Genomic DNA, 25,485 nt, shown 5'->3' with positions numbered 1-25,485 from the left:
CACCTGTGTTCGTTCCCTTACACCACCCCCCCTTCTTCCCCCAAGAAAGGAATGCTCTTAGGTCCCAGAGGGCCCCCAGGTCTTCTGCCATCCTCAGCACAGACCATGCAGTATGGTGAGAGCTCCACACTGTCACCTGGGCCTAGATGAGAAGGACAGGATGTTGGAAATGGTAGTTGGGTGCTCCTGCCAGTTTCGGACATCTGATGTTCATATGCCTGTGTGTGTGCGCCCACCATGAAGAGAGGGGCATATGGTGCATGGTCTGGTAGTAGTGACGCTATGAGATCAAGCAGGTTGTACCAAGGACCTATGGCTTGGCCAGATGATGGATGAGCCTTCAGTTCAGGCCAAACCTGCCCTTGTCTGAGGAAGGCCAAGGAACTTTGCCCATGAGGTTTATTTCCCTAGCAAGAGAGAATCTGAGCCTTTCCTATGCACACATGCCCAGATAAATGCCCCCTGTATAGACAAACTACAGTTGTAGGCAGGTGTGATGCGAGAAAGGTGACCAGTGCTCCCCTAGCCTGGCCTCCAGCTCACTCAGTGCCCCCTCTCCTTTCCAGTGCTTTTCTCTTCACATATAGCTCCCATCATAGTGTCTGGCTTATGGTGTGTTTGGGGTGTGGTGGGGGGAGATTGAACTTGACTATGCTAAGCATGTACTCTACCACTGAGCTCCACCCAGTCCCTATCATGGATTCTTACAGCCCCTCCCTGGCATTTAGTAGAGTTACATGTATTGACTGTGGGATTATTTGCCTATTTCCACTTCTCTTCTTCCCACTTCCAGACTATGAGACCAGGAACTATTGCTCATTAATATGTCACTTGCCTATTGTCTGGGTCTTCATAGGACTCCATGAGGGACAGACAGGCAATTGATGGAGGCCCTCTAGACTTCAGTGGTGGCACAAACAAGAGTCAGCATGGATGAGGCAGCCAGAGGACTTAGCTAGTCAGAGGTCAGTGGGGAGGCAGCAAAGTCCTAGGCACCTCCACAGAGCTGGTGTGTCTTTGGAAATGCCAGCTGTGGGCCTGTGAGCCTGGCGTCTCTGATCTTGCACCTGATCCTCCACACCTGACATCTGAGGACATGCAGAAACAGGGGAAAGTGAGTGTTCCTCCGTGATTGCTGAGTGTCTGTTTTCCCCACTAAGCATTAGAACTAAGTCTGTTGTGCTCCCTGTTCTTCCCGTTCCCCACTAGGACTCATGAGTTGTTCATGTAGTGTCTGTTCAAAGGTGGGACCATCAAGACACCCTTGGCAGATGAGTGGACAGAGGATGCAGGTGGTGATGGGTGGTGGGATGAGGCCTGGGATGGAGAGGTTTGGAGCCCATGGAGTACAACTCTATTCTCACAAAGGAGACTTGAGAGCTCAGGCCCAAGTTCTAAGCTATGGGAAGAACTATGGGAGTGATGATTCTGAGTTTAAGGACTGCTTTTGACACTTTCCAAATGTGTGCCTCAGGAAAGCTCTCTCCCTCCTGGGTCTGTTTCCTACTCTGCACAGTGTGAGTGGGAAAGTAGGTGCAGCCCTGCATTGGAAGGGCTCAGAGCCCTTGGTGACTGAGGTATTGACAATTACCCTTCTTGTTTGAGCCCCAATGGACCTTGAGAGCTCCCCTCATTGTACAGGGGAGGGAAATCTATGACTTAGAGAATAAATTGTCTTTCTCCATGGTCAAAATGGCTAGTGATGCAGCCGGTGGTTTTCTCCTATAGCAGTCTTTTGTTGGCAGTAGTGGGTTTGGAACTTAGAGTCTCATGCTTGCTGGGCAGGCTTTCCACCACTTGAGCCATGAGTTCAGCCTTTTTTCTTTAGTTATTCTTCAGATATTGTCTCACATCCATGCCCAGGCTGGCCTGGCTTGTGCAACTCCATCTGTGCTTCCAGCATAGTTGGAATGACAGGTGCTTGCCACCACACCCATCCTTTATTGGTTGAGGCGGGGGCTCTCATGAGCTCTTGGACCAGGCTTGTGTAAAACCACAATTTTCTTTATTTCCTGAGTAGCTAGAATTATAGGCATGAGCCACCATACTAAGCCTCAGTGTCACTTCTTACTCAGACTTTCCACCTTTGAGCCGGGCCATCCTCCACTTGCTGGTGGCGCTGAACCTGATGCCTCCCGCAAGGATGAGCTCCAGGAATGCATCATGACATGGTTGCTGCTGGTGGCCACGCTCAGGTCTTGTGCACTCTCAGGCTGACGTGGGTCTCCTGTTGGAAAGGCTGTCTACTCATAAGCAGTGTACCTTCTGCTCGGTAGTTCTGATGCTTAATTAAAGCATGAGAATGTGTTCCCTGATTGCCAGAGTTACCTTGGAGATTCAGTAGCATCCAATTACTTGTCCCTCGAATTTGGCAATATGAGCCCATAAAACTAATCTCCTACCTATAATGCTGGCTATTTTTTAATGGATTTAGCATCACTTAATTATACTTAAATGTAATTGCAGGTTGTTAAATCAGTTTCTGTGAGCACCTTTAATCAACAGTCAGAAGCGGTGGGAGCAGGCTGGAAACCTGTCCCTGGGTGTTTATTAAAAAGTTCCCTTGTGGGTCCTTCTGCAACACACACACTCACAGTGGGCCCCATCGGGGAGAGGAGGGTGCCTGGGAGCAGGCCTTGGATTGCTTGTGTTTGCTGCTGGCAGGCCATTTAAATGTGAGGGAATCCAACTGCAAAGCTGTGCCTAGCAATTAAGAATTTCTTGGAAATAGGTCAGAGTAGTAAATTGGACACTTGCCACTTCTGAACTTGTTTCCTGCCAAACAGTCCCCAGGGCCTAAACTGTACCCCATATGTTGAAGTCAGTAGGGTGGGGAGGGAGGAGGGAGTAGCTGCCCAGGAAAGGGCTGCCGACCCCTCATTTCTGAGTGGGGAGGAATGGTAGGGCTCGCCATACCCAGCCAGGCTTTGAGGGCATTTCAGGGCATCTCAACTGAGCCTCATTTTCCTCATCTGAATAATGAGGTGAAGAAGTTCCAAAGTAGTTTTCCAGGGAGCCCCACACTGGAAACATAAGGTTTCTTTGGTTGGATGAGTGATGTTCTCCCTCCCTCTCTCCCTCCCTCACGTGGCCCATTAACTGTGACCAGTTCAGTGGCATTTACCCCGGTGAGAGTAAATCCGGTTGGTATTCTCTGTGATTACTGTTCCACATGAGTAGAAAAACACTGGTCTTTGTGGTTTGGAGAGGGTCTGCTCTAAAATTCTACTATTTTTCTGGACATTGGTGGCTCATGTCTATTATCCTAACTTAGAAGGATGAGATCTGAGGATAGAGGTTCAGAGCCAACCCAGAATGGAAAGGTCCATAAGACTCTTATCTCTACCCACCAAAAAGCCAGAAGGGGAGATGTGACTCAAGTGATAAAGCCCCAGTCTTGGGTAAAAAAGCCAAATGAGAGCACAAGGCCTTGAGTTCAAGCCCCAGTTCTGGCACACACACAAACACACAACACACACACAAAATTCTATTTCACTTTTTTTTGGGGGGGATAGATAGAATTTAGATACCTGTAGGACAAAAAAATGATGGAACAATATGAAGTTACGTGGGGAAAATGGTAGCTATTTGGTGTTACTGTTCATTGAACAAGTCTCCATTTAAATCCTATAGGTGGTCTCTCAGAAAATGAGTCCTGCAGGCACTTTAGGGTCTGTTAATGAACTCCCCTGAAGAGTGGAGGCTGGGATAGCAGCTTTTCCAAGGTTCAAGGCTGAGGGTGGGAATCACTGGGACGAGGAGTCTGTGAGGTGTTGTGTGGGGTGTCCTGAGTGAGAGGGGGGCAGCAGGAATTTTTGAAAAAACTTAACATGTTTTTGCAAAGACAAGACCCTGTGGAAACTTTTGATTTTCCCCTGGGCTGAAAGGCTAGGTATTATTCCTGGTGTTTGGGGACACTAGGGTCAAGATTCAAGTGTGGCCCTGGGAAACAGCTAGTGGGAAGAGGAGTAAGTAGGCAGGCTCCAGGGGCCTGGGGAAGCAACCATCACCCTGCTGTGGCTCAGCTTCATCTGGATAGAACAGTCGTATGCTAGAGTACTCTCAGCTTCTTTCCAGTTCCATATATATGGACATACATGTATACATTTATACACATAGACGTATACATGTATATATACGTATGTGATGTAGAGTGTTACACATGATCTCAAGCTGAACTCTGACTCCTATTTTTGCTATGTGCACAGGCATTGTTGATTTCCTTACTGATTAACTTTTTTTTTCCCCAAGCAGTAAGTACTTTAAGAATGTAAACAAAGCTCCGTGTTGTGGCTAACATAGAAGGTACACTGCTTGGCAGTGGTGGGAGAAGGGGTGTTCCCATCACTGCTAGGAGGTAATGTTGTGAGCTGGCTAGCAGCCTGTTTCTCACCCAGCACATCTGAACACACTCATCCGCATCACCACTCACTTGAAGGAGAGGCATGTAAAAACCCCAGATTGATTGTCCATATCCTGCTAGCCCAGAAGGAATCTGAAGGTTTGAGGATGGGGGCAGGTGACCATCTGCCTTCAAAATTCCCCCCAGCCTTAGCCAGAGGTTTAGTTCCAGTGTCCTGCCAGGAAGACCTGGGGCTTGTACGTGAAGGATTCTGAGTGGGAAGATGAGAACTTCTTCCTGGGCTGTGGCTGAATGATACCCGTGGCCCTTGGCAGATGTGAACCGTCTGTTCGGTGCGCACCTGCTGCCTTCTGGCTCCTGGCTCTGTGTGCTCCACTCCTGAGCTGTCTGTTCTCAGTCTGCTCCCTTCACTCCAGCCAGCCCCTCCTACTGGCTACTCAGCCACGGCCTGGCAGTGCAGGGGGGTGCTGGGAGGAGGGTGGTGTTTTGCTGTTTAAAACCCTGCTAGTGGGCTGCTAGTGGGGCTTAATGGTAGAGTGCTTGCCTAGCATACATGAAGCTGGAAGTAGCGCCGTGGCTCAAGTGGTAGAGTGCTAGCCTTGAGCAAAAGAAGCTCAGGGACAGTGCCTAGGCCCTGAGCTCAAGCCCCAGGACTGGCCAAAATAAATAAATAAAACCCTGGTATTTTATTCATTAGCAGGTGTAACAGTCAGTTAGAGCAACACTGTACAGGCTTGAAGCTTCACAGAGTGTGTTGACAGTTACTGCAGTGGGCAGAGAAGAGAGGGATTCCACAGTGTTGGGATGACCTGGAGTTCAGTTTGTTTTCCCTTGGGCAGAGAGAGAACATGAGAAAGGGGCTTGCCTTCCACACCCTTCCTGATCCTGTCCTCCCTCCCCCCAGCCCGAGGATGCACACCTGAACAACTTCTGCCGCCTGCTAGGGGTAGAGCACAGTCAGATGGAGCACTGGCTGTGCCATCGCAAGCTGGTCACCACCTCGGAGACCTATGTCAAGACCATGTCCGTGCAGCAGGTGGTCAACGCGCGCAATGCCCTGGCCAAGCACATCTACGCCCAGCTTTTCGGCTGGATTGTTGAGCACATCAACAAGGCCCTGCATACCACCCTGAAGCAGCACTCCTTCATTGGGGTCCTGGACATCTATGGGTAAGCCTCACTGACTGTCAGCAGCTAGGGTGGTTATTTAAATACTGCCATTTTTGCCCAGCACTGTACTTGAGGTTTCTCTTCCATTTGCAACCCAAGGTAAACTGAAAGGGCTAGTATTGATAAGGACTTTACACAAGGAGAGCCAGCGTGGCCACGGAAAGCATACGTGCCTAGCCATCAGAAGACGGCCTTTCTGAATGTTGGCTGTCACCACTAGCTGAATGGGTCTACACATCACAGCCCCTCTCTCTCCATCCTCCTGTTTCTGTAGCTTCGCATGAAGCTTTGCACCGCAGTACACCCTCGCTGAGGCACTTTTCATATCCATCTAGGATTGTTGGAAGTTAGGTGAACAGGGTTGCAATACTCTGGTACTTTTTTCTTATTAATGTCCTTCCTTCTTTCATTTAAGCACATAATAGATTAAATCCTTCAGGATCTTTGGCCCCATCTTAAAATAGAAATCCAGACCTGCCAAAGTACAGGTCAGTAAGAAAAGCAATGCTGAGTTTCAGCCCTGTTTAGTGGGTATCTGCCTCGTGATGAGACGGCCTCTTCCCCACACAGGGGAGGCTCTCCCAGTACGTCTCTGCTGCTTTGCTCAGCACTGGGCTTTACATTCAGCCAGCCATGTCATATGTTATGGAGAGGAAGACTGAAACTCGATTTATGGTGCTGCCAAGGCCACAGGCTGAAGTTAAGTCGCATGCACGAGCTAACTATTGCAAGAAGCATCAGAGGAGATGGTAGAAGGGCCCCTCTCAAGATTCAGGCACTTTATGCTGATCAAATTTGAAGGCCGGAATGAGCATACTTGTTTTCATAGGTAAGGGAAGCTTTATGAGGGAAGGTGAGATTTAAACTGGATTCTTAAAGGGAGGGAAATAGAATGTGGCTACTGAGGAAACTGAGATCTGAGAATTACATTTCAAAACTAGCCCCATCCAGAAGTCTCAGTGAGACTCTCTTATCTCCCAATAACCATCAAAAATCTAAAATAGAGGTGTGGTTAAAGTGGTAAAGTAAAAAAGCTGAGGGAGAGAAACTCTGGCTTGAGTTCAAACCCCAGTACTCAGAGGAGAGGGGAGGCACTGGAAATGTTGCTGTTGAAGGGAGGTTAGAGAAGATGCAGGTGTATGTTCTCTCTGAGATCTTTGGGTTTGAGCTGAGTGACCAAGTCCCTGCCCTTTCCCCTTCCGGCCAGTGGAGCACATTGCTTTGTGCTCAGTCCTTCTCCTTGTTCCTGCAGGGCACAGAACAGTCTTACTCTCTAGGAACTTACCACCTGGCTACCAATAATCGATCCTGAATTATTATTCCACCTACCTCAAATATTAGTGTGGGTTTCCCAAAACACTGATCCGTAGTGCTACATTTCTGAAGGAGGAACTGGAGAAACCCAGACTGTACTGTATGGTCTTGTTCCCTCCTTCAGCCTGGGCAAAAATCTTAATTCTATTGAAATTTTGGTTCATAAAGACTAGCACAGAGACTCACTTTTGTTAATCGCATGTAAAAATATTATGACTTCATGCTGCTGATGTGAAAAGTGCCGTGCCTGTGGATTCTCATCCCAGCGCCTTGAATTTAAATAGGCAGTCGCTTCCTTCCCGGGGAAGTTCAGGGACAATCTGTCTGTCCGTCCATGGGGGTCCCCAGGAGCAGGGCTTCAGGCTTCACTTGGGCTTGTACAAAGCTGGGCTTTTGTGCTTATACTTGCATTTATTTTTCCAATTGAGCTTATTTTCTCTAAGATCCTGCAACTATACAAATGGAAGGCTGATCTATGGTTAGGAAAACACAATCGGCAGCAGCCCAGAAGGTCATTGTCCTGGTTTTAGTGCCAACTCCTTAACCAATGTGTGTCCATCATTTTGGAGCATCTGCCAGCTTCTCAGGAGAGGAGCTCCTAGCACAGGCCACACAGCACATGGCCACCAATGGGTATGTGGGGAGCTCTTACCTTCTAGGCAATCTGTGCTTCTTCTCTCTGTAAAGCTAATCTCTTTCTTTCAAACCCTGTCATGAAGTGATCTCCTCTCCTCCTGGAGAAAAGTCAAGCTCTGTAAGAAGAGGTCAAGACGGGAATGAGTTGAATCTAAGCCAGGACCAGAGTGAAGAAGACATCTGTCCATTTGAGGGTTAACTGTACTCAAGAAAACGTCTTCCATCTTTCATCTTCTCACTGGTTTCTATTCTCGACACTCTCTTGACTAGGAAGAAGAGGAAAAATACTTCATGTTGGCTCAAGGGCATTCTCTATGGGTACCATAAGGCTACTTGGAAAAGCTAATAAGCATGTGTGCACATGCTCCTTAGCAGCTGGTCTGTCTGCAGGAAGTTACTACATACACATGGACTGCTTCAGCCTCTTTCTTCTAGTCAGAGAATGGTTAAGGAACTCTGGAGATCAAAACCCAGCTGTTAAAACAGAGGCAGGTACTAATCGGGTCAATCAGGTCTAATTAGATCAATGCCATCATTTTTCCCTTTTCTTTTTTCTTTTTGGCAATCTTGAACCCAGGACCTTGAGCTTGCTAGGGAAATGTTCTACCTCTGGAACCATGCTCCCAGCACAACATAATTTCTGACTCTGGGAGAAAATGAAGGACATCAGTAGAAACTGGGAACAAAGTATGCAAAGCGGGCACTCCCTTTTCAGCCATGCTGTCTTATGTGCCCTGTATATTGTGGACTTCAGAAATCTACCCAATATGTCTTGCTTTTAATGTGGTCATTTCTGGAAGAGAACAGAACACTGGATGCCCCATCTTGCACCTTCTCTATAGTCCTCCTCTTTTGGACCTAATCCCAGTTATTAGGCTTCTGTGGGAAGTAATTCTCTCTAGGAAGCATCAGGAGACTAGAGCCTTATTACTTTGGAGGCCAAGGGTTCTGTCCATATCTCTAACTACCAACCACTGGAAAGAGAGAACACCTATCTACGATCTCTCATTCTTTAATAGCATATAGTAGTACCCATAAAGGATGCCTTTGGGCTGACATGTTTGATTTTTTTTTACTCCTGTTAAAAAAGTGTCAAGAATGTACATGAGGCAAGTGCTCTGCTACTAGGCCATAGCACTGCCTTCCGTATGAAACTATAACCCCTCTGTACATCACTTTGACAATAAAGAAAATTTTAAAAACACACGAAGAACCCCCCCCCCCAAAAAAAAAGAATGTCAAGAATGGAAACCAGAGAGATGATGAGGGATGGCAGGATGTGTTTCTGTGTCCAGTTAAGCCCTATTTGTTAAGAGGGAAAGACTAAGGCGTTATCTCCCTCCTCAGGTTAGAAATGCACAAAGCTAGGAAATGAGAATGGAATGATTTGTTCTTCTGTCACCACCAATGCGTGGACATTAATTTTTTTTCCCATTGATATAACTGTCTTTAGATGATCTACAGTGCCTGACTGGGGTATTATTGACCCACCAGTCAAGTTAATTCTAGAGGTGGAACTAAAAAGAGTGATTTATGGTTGAGCTGCCCCCACTTTGCTATGAATGTTTAAAATGTTATTAAATGCCCATAGTGAGTAAACCCTCACATGCACACATATGTATGAGTAAGCAAGCCGTACACAAGCCAGCACTGTGCCACACATCTCTTCCCGTTTTCCTGTTCCAACTGGTAGATGAGAAACTGCTGTGGACTCCGAAAGAAGCAAGCATGGACCACAGATGCCTCCAGGAAAAGTACAGTATCCCATGACCTCCTAAGCGATTTCAGACCTTATACCCAGTGTCTTGGTATAAGGATGGCCTTTCTTTATCCTGCTCCCCTATCCCAGCTCCAAAAATATGCAAAGCTAGCAATACCCAAAGCAATTTAGCCAAGCAAGCTGTTCTCCTTAACTAAGGATCTGTGAGCCTGCCTACAGGGATAACTTATCAGGGAGGGATGGATATTAATAGAGGAGAGCCGGCAGCCTTTGGCTGGAGTTTCCTTTTCGTGTTGTCTTAGCTAGCATTTGCCTCTATGGGCTCGATTAGTTGCAAGCTTAATCCTTTATTCCTCTTCTTTCCTGAGGCAACAAGAAATAAATGGCTTCAATTTAGGGAAAATACAGTTTTTTTATTTGTTTTTGGCTTCAGTCTTTTAAAGTGCCACGATGGTAGGGGGCTTTAGCTCTGGCCAGCCTGTTCTTGCTGAGGGCCGTTACTTGGGAGACTTTCAGACTGAAGCGGAGTGTAATAGACTGATGCAGTATACTGAGAAACAGTGGAGGAGAGGCTCAGTGGAGGCCAGGAAATAGGGAAGTTTGGACACTGGGAAGAAGAAAATGAGATTTTTCTAGGATATTATGCACTTTTCAATCCTGTGTTACTTCCTAATTGTAAATTAGCACACCATTCTCATCCATCCATCTGATTGTCCGTCCTTCCTTCTTTTCTTCCTGCCTGCCTGCAGTCCTGGGGTTTGGACTCATGGCCTCATGCTAGACATAGCATTTATATATACAGCATTCGGTTTAAGTCTGTCCATTTCCAACAGTGCACATTATTTGGGGTTGTTCCCATCTCTAGGCTGTTGTGAATAGTGCTTAAATGCACATGGATATGGAGAAATGTCTTCAAGGTTCTGTCGTTTAGTTTTTTGCTTAGAAATTTTTTGCTTAGAAATGCTTAGAAATTGTGTTGCTGAGTTATATGATAATTTGGTTTTTAATTGGGGGGGAACTTTCATATTGTTTCCCATAGATGCTATACCATTCTCCATTCTCACTAACTGTGAACAAAGATCTAGTTTCTCCACATTTTTGCCTACACTTGTTATTTTCTGATAATAACCTGCTGGGTGTGAGGTAACACTGGATTGTCATTTGCATTTCTTTAATAGATAGTGGTGTTGGCTATCTTGTTATGTGCCTCTTGACCATTTGTACAACTTCTTTGGAGAAATTTTGGGAGAGTTGCCCATTTTTAGCTCAGTATTTTAGTATTAAGTTGTAGTTGTTTCTTATCTACACTGGATATTGATTAGAAATGTGATTTGCAAACATATTTTTGCAAATATAGATGGATATATTTTAAGTAAACTTCCTAGATCCACTTTTGCCTTCATTATTTTGAAGGAAATAGAGGGAAGGTATTATTATTTTCTTGGTGCTTTTCTCCAAAGTAGTTATAAGTAATTTTACGTCCTAGGTATAGTTACTCAGAGCTCTTCTCTGATGAATAGAAAAGATGTGCTGGAAAATGAAAGAGAAGAAGCTCACTGTATTTATCTCCTATCCTATGGATACTGGCCAGACTTGGATGGCCTAAAAGATGGCCAGGCCTACTTCAAGGTGGATATTCGTGGCTGACCCTATGTTCTCAGACCACACAGACATGATTCTATGGGCCTTACCCTTTACTCTCCCAGCCTTCAAGTTGATCTCCAAAGCCAAGTTCAGGACTGAGCTAGCCAGCCCTTAGATATGACGTGCCCACATGCTTCTAAGGCTCAGATGAAGTCCTGTTTTCTCACTAAATGACCTACAATACATGGGACAGAAACCATAACTTGCTCTTCTTACCAGCTCTCAGAATTCTTGGGACAGTCAGCTGGTGGCTTACGAGAGGATTGCCACACCGTGGGCACTGTTTGTCCCCACCAGAGACCTGGGAATGAAGAAGAGGAGCTAGGAATCAGGTCATATGGCAAACAGAATGGATCAAAATCCTGAGGAATGGCTGCTCTCGGTTTTGTGTGTGGGCACTCACCCTTGGACTGTTCTCTCTGAAAGACAAGCCTTGGGGGAGGCAGGGGGAGGGGCACCTAGGCACAGAGAGGCACAGGAGCACAATTCAAGCCCTGCCAACTCCTGCAGGCAGAAACCCCAGATAATACAGTAGACAGATCAGAGGAGTAGGCCTCTCTAAGAGACCCCTGGTGTCTTTGTGAGAAGTCATGGGCTTGAAGATGGAAATGATGTTTGGGTTACTTCAGCACATGAGGATTCTGTTTTAAAAGACTCATCTAGAATCCCCCCCCCCATGTTATTCTTTGTGTGTGTCTGACCCCCTCCACCCTTGCAGGTGCACACTATATCCCATGTTTTTACATTGCTAAGCCAGGAGACCCCTGTTCTTTTGACCCACAGGCCAGGGGCTTCAGGCGGGGCCTGCGGCTGCTCTACTAGCTCTCCAGACCACGGAGCAAGAGAGTCCTGGGGGCACATCAGTAACTTGGAGTGACTAATGTCTTTTTATTGAGGCTTCACTTTGCAGTCTTACTTTTAGAGGCACTGGCAGATGTCTCTGCACCCTGAAATTGGGATGGAATAAAAAGGGAATGGCATGCTTTTCCATTTAAATCTTGAGGATAGAAGGAAATTGGAGTAGAGTAGCGAGTACACCACCAGGGGTGCCGATCCCACACCCCTCAGCCTTGTCCTGGCTTTTGACTGGCCTGCCTTCTAAGGATTTGGGTCTAACTATTTCAACACTGACTGAACAGGCAACATCTAATTCTCTCGCGTGTATCAATTGCCTGTGACATTTTAATGCTACAAACTAGAAATTGATCCACTGTGTTTATTTTTTAAAAGTTGTCTCAATAGATAGGAAGGATTACTTCAAATATAATTCCATTGTCAAGAGATTGCTGTGTCTCCGCCCCTCCCCTCCCCTCCCCCCCAGCTATGTCTCGCTGAGGTCAGTCGTCTTCACCGGTTTCCGAGCTGGCTGAGCACCTCGTGCATCATAGGCCCTGCAGCACTGCAGTAATTGTGCTAGATGGCAGAAGAACCGTTTCCAGGCGTCTTAGAAGTACAGAAATTATGAGCTAATTTCAGCCATCTCAAATCAATGAGAGTGTTCTGTGCGCAGGGCTACCAAGGTAAACCTTTTGAAAATGACAAGAAGGAGATGCATAATTCCTCTGTCTGTGGAGCCTGGCACAGTCATCTGACCAGTTGCTAGAGTGGCTCTTTTTTTTCTTCCTCGTAGGTTATGTTAATTCAATTTCCTCTGGGCATAGCTCCCATCACCCGGCTCTTGCTAGGTAGAAGAAGGGCTGGAATGAGGTTCTAAGTGACATAACTCAGCCTGTGTAGGACTGCCATCTGGGGGGGGGGGGGGGTTGGCGCATATTACAATCAACATAGTAATGATTGTGATGACTGTGAGACAGCACCTCTCTGGTGACTGTTCCGAGTGTTCCTTGTCCTAGCACAGACTTGGATCTTTGATCTTGCTTTAGTCACCTAGAATTATTTTTTCCACATGGGCCTGGCAAAGGCTGTGTTTCAATGTGGTTGTCTCCCAGCAGTTGATGCCTTTGACCTCAAGATAGTTTCCTCCTTTCCCATGTCTTACCATGGAGGTGCAGAGGTGAGTGTGGGGAGGCGTGATAAGTTGCGGGCACTGACCCAGCCTGGTTGGGAGTCTGCTGCATCTGTTTGTGTCGGCTCTGTACAGGGGCCCAGCACCATGTCCATCCCCAGAGCAGCAGCATGTTTCTATGTGGGAACAGCACTTGGCGAAGACAGCATTTGGAAGGGCATGCGCGACGCCATGTATAAGACTGAGAAAATGTAGTTGACTCTGTTGAAGAACAGGAACAAGTGGACGCATGAAGAGGATGAAGGCCTTTGTAGTTTCATTGCCGCTTTCATACTCCATATCTTGGGTACCTCACCTTCTGAGAACCCATCCTTGTCTACAACTCTTCCGAGTCATCTTCTCTTCCTTTTTTGTGCCAGTACTGGGGCTTATTAGACTCAGGGCCTTGAGCCCTCACTCGTGGCTTTTTCACTCATGGCTGGCACGTTACCACTTCAGTCATGGCCTCCACTTTCTAGCTTTTTGCTGGTGATTATTTGGATATAAGAGTCTCACAGGTTTGTTCACTTAGGCTGGTTGGTTCTAAGTCACACTTCTCTGATCTCAGCACTCTGGGTAGCTAGTATTAGACATGTGGGCCATCAGTGCTCTGCTTCTCTTCCTTGGTTTTGTTTTAGTGTTTGTTTGTTTGTTTGTTTTTTTTTGGTGCAAGCCCTGGGGCTTGAACTCGGGGTCTAGGTGCTGTCTCTAAGCTTCTTTTTCTCAAGGCTAGTGCTCTACTATTTGAGCCATAGCACCACTTCTGGCTTTTTGATAGTTTATTGAAGAGTCTCATTCACTTTCCTGTCTGAGCTGGCTTCAAACTATAATCCTCAGATCTCAGCCTCCTGAGTAACTAGAATTATAGTGAGCCAACATTGTCCAGCTCTCTTCCTTTTTGGTGAAGTTTTTGCCTCTCTCTGAATCAATAAGACTGTTTTCAGAAGTCAGACTCTCTAGGTGCAGCTATTCTTCTGTCTACTTCCCCTGACTTTGGGTAGGTTACTAAATTTCCACAGGCCTGAGGTTCCTGAACTATAGGGAGGGATTAATAACAGGCTCTCACTCTTGGTTGTGAGCTTTAAAGAAGAGCTCAGGAAGTCCTTTCCCTCAGTGTCCTGTAGGCTCTCAAGCAGGGCCACTGCAGGCTCTTCCAGTTCACTGTGTGAATGAGGCAAAGGCGCCTCTTCCTCTCAGACTTCTGCCTTTCATCACACCCTTGGCCACATGTCACTATTCATTGCATAAGGTGGGCCCAGCCCACGTGAAACTTCAGACTCCCAGTGCCGTTCATGTTGCTGGCTTGGTGAGCGACACCCATCCCTTTAGTTGCATGAGTTTTATCTGCATACCCCAAGGGTCATTTGAAGTCTACTTGCCCCCAACATTTCCAAATTGAGAGTTTACTGTTGTGTGGCCAGCACTAACTTAGACCAGGCCCTCATTGCATCTTGTCTGGCTTCTTACTCCAGGAGTGACTCCCTCACTCCACATCCTGCCTCCAGATCTGCACACCTTCCCCCATCACTTTTTCTCTTTTCAGTCTCTGCGGTGTATATCTGAATGTCATAATTCAAATCCTCCAGAATCTCCCTGCTGCCTAGGGGAAAATCCAAACCCAGAATGCCGCTCCCTCATCCTTCAGTGCCATATCTCACCCCACCTGCCCTTCTTAGCATCGATGCCTCTCCGAGTCCAGCCTTCAGCGACAATGCAAACAGCTGAGCTGAGCAAGGAAAAGTGCGAAGAGCTCAAATATGTCCATCTGTAATGCTAAAACCAACACAACTGGCCAAGGATCCCAGACAGTCCACAAAACACAGATGACTAGTTTGGGTGGACCAGGAAATGTTGAACTTTTATTAATTCCTAAAGAAATGGGCATTCAAGGACATATTTCTATCCCAAGTAACCTGCTAGTTTTTAAAAGTTAATATGCACTGTTGACCAAAGAACTGTGGTACATGAGTACTCTCAGTCAGTGTGAACAGGTGGGCTGACCTAAATGGATCACAAGGGAAACTTTCCAGGTAATGAAAGCATTCTCTGTAAGCAAAATGTTTCTAGGTGCATCTCTATCTGCAGTAGAATCTATGACATTTTGTGAAAATGTGCTGAAACATGTAAAAGCATTGATGATTATATTATGTGTAAGCTCTTAATAAAGAGCATTAAAACAACATTGACCAGGGTTAGAATGATACTTTGGTACACAGGGAAGGTAAGAGTGATCATGTCAATTAGTTCTCCCTTTCTGGAAATTAACTTTTGCCTTTTAAGAAGCAGAGTTCTTTGACATAGTCATTCTCCTTCTAGGATAACATCCTCAGGAAAGAATCATGAAGTTGAAGACATGTTTCTGATTGATGTGCCTTTGTTAGCAGCTCACACGCGGCAGGTGGGGGGGGTGCAGAAAGTACCCTTGTTTAAGGACAGTTTTTGTAATTCCTTCCAGTAAAAAAATGTCTCCTATTTTAGTCTCTCCATTAAAAAAAGTCTCTCTGTCATCTCTTTCTGTCCCCAGGTTTGAGACCTTTGAGGTAAACAGCTTTGAGCAGTTTTGTATCAACTATGCCAATGAAAAGCTCCAGCAGCAGTTCAACTCGGTAGGCTGGGCTTACAGTCTTGGGAGATGGGGATAGAGCAGGCCTTGCTTTCTGCTTCTAGTGATGTCTGGCCTGCTGCTTCTCTGAGTTTAGTGGACTCCAGCTCTTCCCAGACCTCCCCTTCCCAGCCTGGTACCCCCAACCTTTGGAACTGGCTCTTCTCATCTAGGGAAGAAGTATGACTCAGGCAGCTGTGTTGAAGGGTTAATGATCCTTTCCTCAGATTTGACCCCACTCCTCTTAGCCTGTGCTCCCAGAGTATGTAGCAACTACAGGTCAGCTATGGAGCTTCTTGTGATTAGTTGGGGCACCACACACAAAAAAATGGGATGGTTAAAATATCCTAGAATCAGCAGAGTTCAGTGGCTTACAACTACTATCCCAGCTACTTGGGAGATGGAGACAGAGGATTACAGTCTAAGGCCAGCCTGGGCAAAAGCCCAAGACCCTAACTGAATGAATAGAAGGCCCAAAATGCAATCCTCAGTACTACAGGGATCACATAGGGCTCAGAAGTTGTGCCACTGAGATTTTCTGCTTTGCAGTCCGAACAATGACTTAGTGCCCAACCCTTTTCTGTTAGTTACCTGCCATCCTCCAGAACTCAGAACTCACTCAGAACTGAGGGAAGAGAAGGTCAGTCTGTCTGTAGTTCACTCACCTTGACCTTCCACTTCCTATCCCAGCATGTGTTCAAGTTGGAGCAAGAAGAATACATGAAGGAGCAGATCCCTTGGACCTTGATTGATTTTTATGATAATCAACCTTGTATTGACCTCATAGAAGCTAAGCTGGGTATCCTGGATCTGCTGGATGAAGAATGCAAGGTAAAATGATAGTACCATCGTTGAACTGGTTCAGTTCTAGATTTGGTGTGTACAGCAAGGAACATATGAGATTTCAAAGATAGAATTTAGTCTGTGATTTTCTGGCCTTGGTGTTCTAGAAGAAGCACCAATACCTGTAGAGGGTAACATGTTGAGTGTGACTGGCAGGTGTTGTGGTACTGGTAAATGTGGCCCTCCTTTTATAGAAAACACATGGTAGGGGTTGGCATGATATGACAGGGGAATGGAGTTGATCCTTTAGCTGCCCTATATGCCAGAAGATGTCATGGATGCCCCTAGAGAATCAGGGTTCAAAAGCCCACAATTAACCTTTGCAGGACCAGATGGTATAGGAGCAGGCAGGATCCATAGATGTCCCCCATCAGGATTTTATGCATTTTACCTTGTGTGACCGGGAAAGTGGTGAGCCATCAGCAGCAAAAACACTTGTACCCTTTGAGAACGTAGGACAATTTGGTGTGATTTTTGTCAACCACCACCTAGCTTCTTTGGCCTGTGGTTTCCTATTCTATGAACTGCAGGTGAATGGGCTTGGTGATTTTCCCAATCTCTCTTTGTTTGGTGCCTGAGGGACACACACACACACACACACACACACACACACACACACACACACACACACACTTTTTAGTGATAGAAAATCTAACAGAGGGTATGGATGCCACATGATTTTAGCCCTTGAAAGGGAAGAACCCATTGCTCTGACTACTCTCAAATCTTGCTGATAAAAGTGGAATGTTGAATGTGGCTTAATGGTAAGGAAAGAGGAAGAATTTCTTTTCCTGAAGGGTCCTTCTTATTTCACTGTCTTTGAAATGAAAAGGGAAGGTTAACAAAACAGCAGAAGACATTGAAAATACACAGAATCTACAGCTGGCACGTTCTTATCTCCTAACTGCTTTTCACTATCTTAGAAACACCAGCTTTATCTTCCAAGTCAGTGTCACCGCAAGGATAATTTCTCAGTGTGTCAGGTGCTTGCATAGGCCTTTTCAACATGAGAAGTTCCACACAAGGTAAAACAATTGTCCCTGAGCTGAGTGGCACTGGTTAAATGGACATAGTCACAACCCCGTTCCTCCTGTCTTCCCTCCTCACTCACTTCCCTAGGTCATTGTCCACTCAGTCTCCTTCTGAGCGTGCTCAGACAGGAACATGCTCTTTTGAGATTCCCAGCAGTCATCATCTTTGTATCGTACTCGGCTGGCGTACCACTCTTAATTTTGCTCAAAATAGTCTCCAGTTCTTCACTCTCCTCTCTTGTGGTGAAGGTCAAGATCAAGGTCATGCATAACTGAGATCCATGGTATGGGCAGCTTACTCTACACCAGGCTACCTGATTGTGTGATCAAAGTGTTAATTGTAAACCATGACTGCTGGCATCCTGGCTTCTCCAGCTGCCCCATGACTCTGATTTGAAGTGCTTTGCCCTGATCTCAGCCAGCAAGGGAAGGATGCTTGTGGATTTCTTTTACCTTGTCATTTGAGGATTTGAGATTTGCCACTTTCCAAAGGTGCATCTCACAAAATGTCAAACCAGAGCAGTGGGAGCACTGATCTCAATGCACAGCTACGTGGAGTCAGATGGTCAGACTGTAGACTGCTGTCCTCAGGGGAGGACACAGCCCCTTCAGGGACCCCGGAGCTGGCCTGGGAACTTATGTTTCTGAGAGGAGGAGACGGTGCATAGCAGCCAGAAGTTGTGGAAACAAGTTGCCAGATGCAAACAATAAACATAACCTCCTCCATCCCTAGACTTTGCAGCCTGGGATATTGGCAAGCCTTGTCATCTGCCTTCTTTCTGAGTCCACTTCGGGTCCTTACTGGAGTTTATTTTGTGGAAGTTATGGGGAAATAAAAGTATGTTTCAGCCAGACGTAATTGGTTCACACCTATTATCCTAGCTACTCAGAAGGCTAAGGCCTGAGAATTGAGATGAAAACTCTTCTTATAACCAGGAAAACAAATAACTGGAGGTGTAGCTCAAGTTGTAGAGTACCAGCTATAAGCAAAAAAGCTGAGAGATAGCTCCAGGTCCTGACTTCAAACCCCAGCACACACACACACACACACACACACACACACACACACACATGCACACGCACACGCACACGCACGCGCACGCACACGCACACAAATTGTTTTATATTCCTGCTGCAATCCATTATACACTAAGCACGTGGTATACACTGACTGGATGTCCCATCTTGATTGGAAAGCCCTCAGGAGAGAGGGAAGGGACCTCACTGCTGGACAGTGACAGAGAAGCAGTGATCACATTTTGAGGTGCTCTGCCCAGGTAGGGACCAGGGAAGTCTGTGGGCAGAACCTGAGTTTGTTTGGAGTCAGGGGCTCCTAGCAGCTGAAAGGGACATGGGCCACTTCCAGGGATAGCACAATGACAGCTGAGCAGCATCAGGGCAGAGCTGCTAATTCAGACCAGTCTTAACCTATAGACAGCCATATTGTTTCCACACAAGGCTTCCCTACCCCATGCATGAACTGAGGTTTGCCAAGTCCTGGGCTTCCTGCTATTTGAGCTGGTGGGGTTTCAGAGTGCCAGGATGCCAGGTAGTTCTGCAAAATTACTCCTCTAAATTTACCAGTGGCTGAGGCCACAGGTGTGGCAGAGGAGGCGTGGTGAGCACCAAGTTAAGGACTAAGAGAAAAGTCTGCAGTATGGAAAATGGAGTGCAGTTGTTCTTGATCTGGGGAATGGGGGTGGTGGTGAGGATGATCTGACCCAGCCTCTAGTAACTGCTGACTTTTAAGCCAGCAGTTGTCACTGCATTTGTCAAAATGAACCCTGAATGAAAAGTGCTTTTTCAGGTTATGGAGATCATACTATAATAAATCTGAGTTGAGACAAACTGAGGCCCTTCTAGGCCCTTCTAGGCCCTTCTGAGAGTGCCAACAGAGCCAGAGCCAAAGTAGGTTGGAAAACTGGTTCATAGAGTTGGTTGCATCCGGGCCCCTTGGCATCTCTTGGGACCAGCGCGGTTGATGGCAGGGGCTTCCTGAGACACATCCCTTGTCTCTCAGCTCCTGTGCAGGGTGAGACAGAATACTGAGGCCATGCTGTGAAGACCTGAGCTCTGTGACCTCCACGTGACTGGATGCAAAGCCGTGTGAGAGTTGGACTCATGTGCCAGGCAGCCAGGGAGAAATCACCATTCTGGGGAAGATGTGTGGGGGCAGGCTTCCCGAGAGCTGGGCTTTCCCTTAGAAGTGTGGGTGTGGACTGGCTCTGCGGGCTTACAGGGGCAGCACTGGGGGAAGTTCTCCCCCTGAAAAGGGTGCTGTGAGCTGTTGGGATCGCATGGGAGCCAGAACATTAAGTTGCTCAGGTTCCTTCCAGTGGGAAAGCCTCAGTATTTACAATCAGACCCCAGCCAAGTCACAGACGATACAGCTGTCCCTTGGTTATCCCAGAGGGCAGCGCGAGGGTGTGAGTGTGTGGGAGATACTCCTTTCCACGCTCCTCTGACCAAAAATCTACCCTTTAAAGCTGCCTCGTGGGGCCCCATGCCCGCCCTCCCCTAAGCTGCATTCAGACTGGCCATCTTCTCTCCTCTGGGGTGCTGTGTAACACACTGATACCTCCTGGGGGTAACAAACTCGGTGAGGCTAGTTAGACATGAGAGGTCACTGCATGTGCTTCCTCTTCCTTGTGGGTAGAAGAAACATCCTGGTCATGATCCCTGGTTCCTGGGGGAAACTGTAGTGAATGAAATATATATGGCCACTGCCGGAGAGTGCCCGGGGGCACTCAAAGGCAGGCCTGGCCAGGATTCTTTCCTTTCACAAAACCCAGCCTGGAGAGATGGGTAGAGCAGGCCTCCCTAGTGAGTCCTACCATTGCTAGGGCTCTGTGGCGACATGGGCTGAAGGACGGGTCGGGGGCTCACTGCCCTCCTCCTTCCTCACCAGGGTCCGCTTGCTCTCAGAGTCGACTATTCCAATCCTGATCTTGTCAGAGGCCCTGAAAGTCTCCAGAAGCCAGGCTACAGAGAGAGCCTGGTGTGGGCAGCCGCAAGAGAAAGCAGAGGGCAGAGCGTTTTCAGCAGCCATGCAGGAGGAAAGGCCTCCTGGAGCCTGGTGGGTGGAACAGTCCCAGGGAAGTCCTTGGACAAAGACTCAATTCCAGGCCTCCTTGCTGGAGGCATGGCTCTGAGAAGCGGGAGCAGAGGCTGGGGGTGAGGCCTTCCAGGAGGCAGGGGTACTGGGGTGTAATGTTGGCTGAGAGGGAAAGGAGGTAGGTAAGTGCCTGGAAGCAGTGGAGTTGGACGTTAGAGCCGGAATTTGTGATTTTCTGCTTGACAACCTCTATTTTCCCATGAAGGAGGAAATGGGGCATCTGTGAGGGAAGGCAGGGAGGCCTGTGGAGGATGGAGGCAGGTGGGACTGGCTGCCCTGTGCTGCCAGAGAGAGTAATTGGGTCTCCAGCGTGCTTGCTGAGGTCAAGGGCATTGATGAGATAGAGGAATCGCCAGGTCAACTCCCCCTTAGAGCGCGGGGCCGTGTGTTAATCCATTGAAGGCATTCATTCTCCTCCGAGGGAAACCTGGTCTTTTATTTATTACTTTTTATATTTTGTTATTCTAAGTTAGATCAGCAGGGCTTCTGGGAGGGAGGAGTTGATGAATGAGCTCTGCCAGCCCCTGGATAAAGGAAAGGAGGGCTTGGATGGTGTTGGGCCTGCATGGAGTTTTCCTGCTGAGTGCAGGGTGGAGGTCGAGGTGCCCGGTGGCTCTTGGGATGCTGCCAGGTGTGGCAAAGGAGCCCTCTCCCTCCTCCCTACCAAGCTGTTAGGACTACAGAGTTCTGGCACAGCAGGGACTGGTCAGAGGGTGCTCTCTCGGGGACCTGAGAGAGCAGCAGGGCTGGGGGAGGCCCCAGCGTGCCTCAGGGGTATGGGTGGAACTGGATAGGGAGTAACTGAAGTAGCGCTGATTGGTGACAGTGGCTCAGAACAGGAAAAGAGGCCATGGGGGTCCTTAGCACTCACATTCCATCTGCTGTACATTTGGAGGAAGGGAGTATAGGATAAGGAAAAATATCTCTAAGGACTGAAAGCAAGCACTCTACTACTTGAGCCATGATGCCAGCCTATTTGTTTTGTATTTTGTTTTTTGAAAGAGGGTCTTGCTCACTTTTCCTAGGCTACACTTGAACTCAAAATCTTCCCGCCTTTGCCTCCCCAGTAACTGGGATTAACAGTATATGCCACCCAGCCTGGCTCTGTCAGCTGTTTTGTTGCTCCCTAGGTGATGTCTGGGGCCTGAGGCAGCATCTGTGATGGAATAGCTGCTGCTCAAGGTCCAGAAAGAACATTCTGGAAAGTTTTCAGAAGTAGGATGAGTCCCCAGGCTGTTGGTGAAGAAGGGTCATAGTAAGCCTGAGGACTTTGAATAGTCAAGAGTAAAATCAGGTTTGATACCCTTTTAACAGCTCTATTGAGACATAATTCACATCGCACAACTCACCCACTTGAAGCATGCAGTTCAGTGGGTCTTGGCGCATTCAGAGTTGCACACATTCCTCAATCAATTTTGTCAGGCAATCTTCACTGCCTCTTGAAGATGCCCTTTGATAGCCTCTGTCTCATGCTTCTAGCCGTCTCCATAGAATTGCCTGTTCTGAGCATTTCTTTAGAAACCAGCACCACAGCTCAGAGGGAGCGGGCCTCTGAGGGACAGAGCCAGCCCAACGATGACAGAGCCGGAGCTGTGTCCAGTGCTCCCCGCATTGCTCTAAGGAGTACAGAGATGCCCGTGTGAAGTATAAAGCCACATGCAAGTTCCTTGTAAAGGATTCCATTTCAGCTGCATTATTCCAGAGCTACTCCTGGCCATAATTTGGATTGTCAATTTTCTTTTTCCTGTGACTGATTAAGCTCTATTTTTATGGAAAAAAATAATATAAAGGCTGGTAGAATGCAAGGACATGAGGTCAAACCCCAGTACCAGCGAAAAAGAAGGAGGAGGGGGAAGAGGGAGAGGAGGAGGAGGTAGGGAGGGAAGAGAGAGAGAGAGAGAGGAAGAGAGAGAGAGAGAGAGGAAGAGAGAGAGAGAGAGAGAGAGAGAGAAAGAGAGAAAGAGAACACAATCTACTTTTATGGAAAGATGTTTTGAGATAAATGCTTTCTAGCTGACTGTGCCTTTGTGGCTGCTTTTAAAACTGTTGTCAAGCCAGGTGCTTCATGCCTATGATCTTAACTACTCAGGAGGCTGAGATTGGAGGATCTTGGTTCTGAGCAAGCTGAATCAGATAATAAATCCAATTAACCAGCAAAAAAAGCTGGAAGTGGAGATGCGACGCAAGTGGTAGAATACCAGGTGTGAGGGTAAAAGCCAATGGAGAACTCAAGGCCCTGAGTTCAAGCCCCACTCACGTACCAAAAACAAAACAAGAAAAGCCTGTTGTCAGGCCTAAAAGCCTAAGAGGGAAGCACGCATACCCTACAGCCAGCCTGTCCTGGTTTGAACCCAGTTCTGCTCCTTCCTAGCTGTGTGACCTTGGGCAAGTACTGTCTCAAGTTTCCTTTCTCTGAAATATTTATAAGCATGTAAGTGCTTAGCTCCCTAGGAAGAGGATAATGAAGATTAAACGAGTCAATGCATTTGAAATGTGTAGAACACTATGTGGTAAATACAAAGCACTGTGGACATCAGCTCTTAGCATTATCTGAGAATCCTCATTGTGTGGCATCCTGTTGGCCTTTACATGTGGCTGGGCATAGGGGCAGAGTTCAGGAACAGACCCTGGTCAGAAAACGCATGCAGCTGAATTTTACTGCTGGTCTCCTCTGCTGACTAGTTCCTGTCTGTCTGTATTGGTGATTGTGCAGGATCATGGGATCATCTCAAAGAAGTCCAATTTTGTTTCCTAGGCAAGGTGATTTTGTTACCAGCTGAGCTCAGTGACTGCTTAGTTGGGACTTCTGCTGCTGCCGCTGCTGCTACCACCGGGTTGTCCCTCGTTGTCCCCTCCTCACATAGCTCTTGGGCCTCACAGTGCCGCGGGGCTGGCCCGTCTCTCTCCCACACCTGGTGGTTCTAAAACAGAACACTCGGAGATAAATATAAAACAATTTAAATAGAAAATGCTGAATTAAATATATTTTACTGCCTGCCCAGTATAATTAATAGTCTCCTTCAAGAAAGCCGTTTCCTCTCCTTGAATTTCCTGGGGCACGTAGCACAGAAGATTCAATATTAGTTGCTTTGAATCTTGAGGAAAAAAATTGTTTTCAGTTTGCTTACAAAGGATCTTAAGAAGTTTGCTCCCCAGTATGTGAGCATTTTCCTTTTGGCACCAATGGGGTTCATCTAATAACCAAAGCCCTTTTTAAATGGCTACTGTAAGGGTCACCTTCAACTCTGCCTGAGCCAAATGTACAATCTGAAGTAGTGAAGGATATGTCAGTTAGTGACACATAACCGAGTCCAGCCCTGTTCTGGTAGGTGATAGCAAAGAGGACAGCGGGACCAACACTCCACAGGATTCAGCCTGGTCATTGTTGACCACCTTGAATGGTCACAGTGACACTGTGTTCTGTTTTCAGTGAAACAAGATGCTTAACTTCCTTTTGAAGTCATTCAGAAAGGCAGGGATAGGGCTGTCCTTCAGAATTGTCCTTGTCACAGAACCCATAGTTCTGAAACTCCATTTCCTGGGAAGCAGAGATGATCATCAGGCAGACCATCACTTGGTACTTAGAACCCAAATGTGTGGCTAGAGCCCAAGTCTATGTCCTTTTCTGAGTCAGAGAAAGAAAGCAGTAAGGAGAAGTCAGCCCATTATCCCAACAGCCTTACGGTATGTAAGGATAATACCCAGAAGCCAATGATATGTGTCATAGCTTAGTCCTGAAGAACCCCAAGGATGACACACGTGAGGACAAGAGTGATCTGGAAAAACCTTCACAGAAAAGGGTGGCGACAGAGCATCAGTGTGGTGAACTCAGGGAGGCAGGTGGGCTGTCCTGCAGCAGGGACCACCGAGCAATGGAGTGCGTGGTGCTAGAGGAGCTTCACCATCACCTTCTCCTGCACACCCTGCTTTTGCCAGCCAGCTGGTCCTTTGAAGCTCAGGAAGCTTCCTCAGGCTCCAGCCCACAGGTGGCAGATCAAGGCCCTGCTGTGGCAGAATCCTGAACACCCACCATGGGGGAATCATTCTCTTGTGGTCCAATTAAGTTCCTGGTCTGAGAGCTGAGTCTCTATCATGGAGCCAATTCACTGGCAGACCACATACCTCTCAGCTAATGCTGTACTTCCTTTCCAAAGAACCCTGTCCTATTTTGTGTTTCTCCAGGTGCCAAAAGGAACAGACCAGAACTGGGCTCAGAAGCTCTATGACCGGCATTCCAGCAGCCAGCACTTCCAGAAACCCCGCATGTCCAATACATCCTTCATCGTCGTCCACTTTGCAGATAAGGTGGCCGGCCTTTTCTCTGGCTTTGGCATTCCCTTAGCCCCATGTTAGGTAGGCCAAGAGGGAAAAAATCTTAGCCCCTTTCTGGGCTAAGTGGGAGCTTTCTGTATGAGTTCAAGTTGGGGTCTCAGGTAAGTTCCCCTCCCTCCTTTCTTCCCCACCCTGCCCCTGTCTCTGCTATGTCAGACTGTCAGGACTTGGCACACACTTCCAGGCTGTTGCCTTTCACATGCACAGCAGGTGGCAGTTCGAAAGAGAGCAGCATGTAAGTCTGTGTGGAGCAGAAAGAGGAGGAGGAAGATGGGGTTTTCCGTGTTCTGCGTTTCATGGAATGGGTCACCCTTCCTTAGGGGTTCCCTTCCCAGTGACAGGTGTAGACATAGAACTTTGTTCAATGGATTTCTCTTTTATTCTCAGGTTGTAATGTGCATTAGTGTCTTGTTAAAATACACAGCCTAGGACTGGGCATGTGGCCTAGTGGTAGAGTGCTTGCCTAGCATGCATGAAGCCCTGGGTTCCATTCCTCAGCACCACATAAACAGAAAAAGCCAGAAGTGGCACTGTGGCTCAAGTGGTAGAGTGCTAGCCTTGAGCAAAGGGAAGCCAGGGACAGTGCTCAGGCACTGAGTTCAAGCCCCAGGACCAGAAAAGAAAATGCACAGCCTAGCCGGGCACCAGTGGCTCACACCTGTAATCTTAGCTACTCAGAGGCTGAGACCTGAGGATTGTGGTTCAAAACC

General features: G+C 47.3%; 1 protein-coding gene across 2 annotated transcripts in view; it reads left to right on the top strand.

Annotated features, from left to right (window-relative positions):
• Myo5b (myosin VB) overlaps positions 1 to 25,485 on the top strand; it is a 281,784-nt gene that overhangs the window by 172,394 nt on the left and 83,905 nt on the right. For both annotated transcript variants that reach the window (XM_048363621.1, XM_048363620.1), the window contains exons 10-13: positions 5,268 to 5,533; positions 15,377 to 15,458; positions 16,145 to 16,285; positions 24,626 to 24,748. In XM_048363621.1, the coding sequence (XP_048219578.1) occupies positions 5,268 to 5,533; positions 15,377 to 15,458; positions 16,145 to 16,285; positions 24,626 to 24,748 (612 nt within the window). The remainder of the gene's footprint in view (positions 1 to 5,267; positions 5,534 to 15,376; positions 15,459 to 16,144; positions 16,286 to 24,625; positions 24,749 to 25,485) is intronic.

Source organism: Perognathus longimembris, chromosome 15 (assembly GCF_023159225.1).
Source record: "Perognathus longimembris pacificus isolate PPM17 chromosome 15, ASM2315922v1, whole genome shotgun sequence".
Lineage (NCBI taxonomy): Eukaryota > Metazoa > Chordata > Mammalia > Rodentia > Heteromyidae > Perognathus > Perognathus longimembris.
The sequence above is the reverse complement of the archived record's forward strand: the minus strand, read 5'-3'. Positions and strand labels throughout refer to the sequence as shown.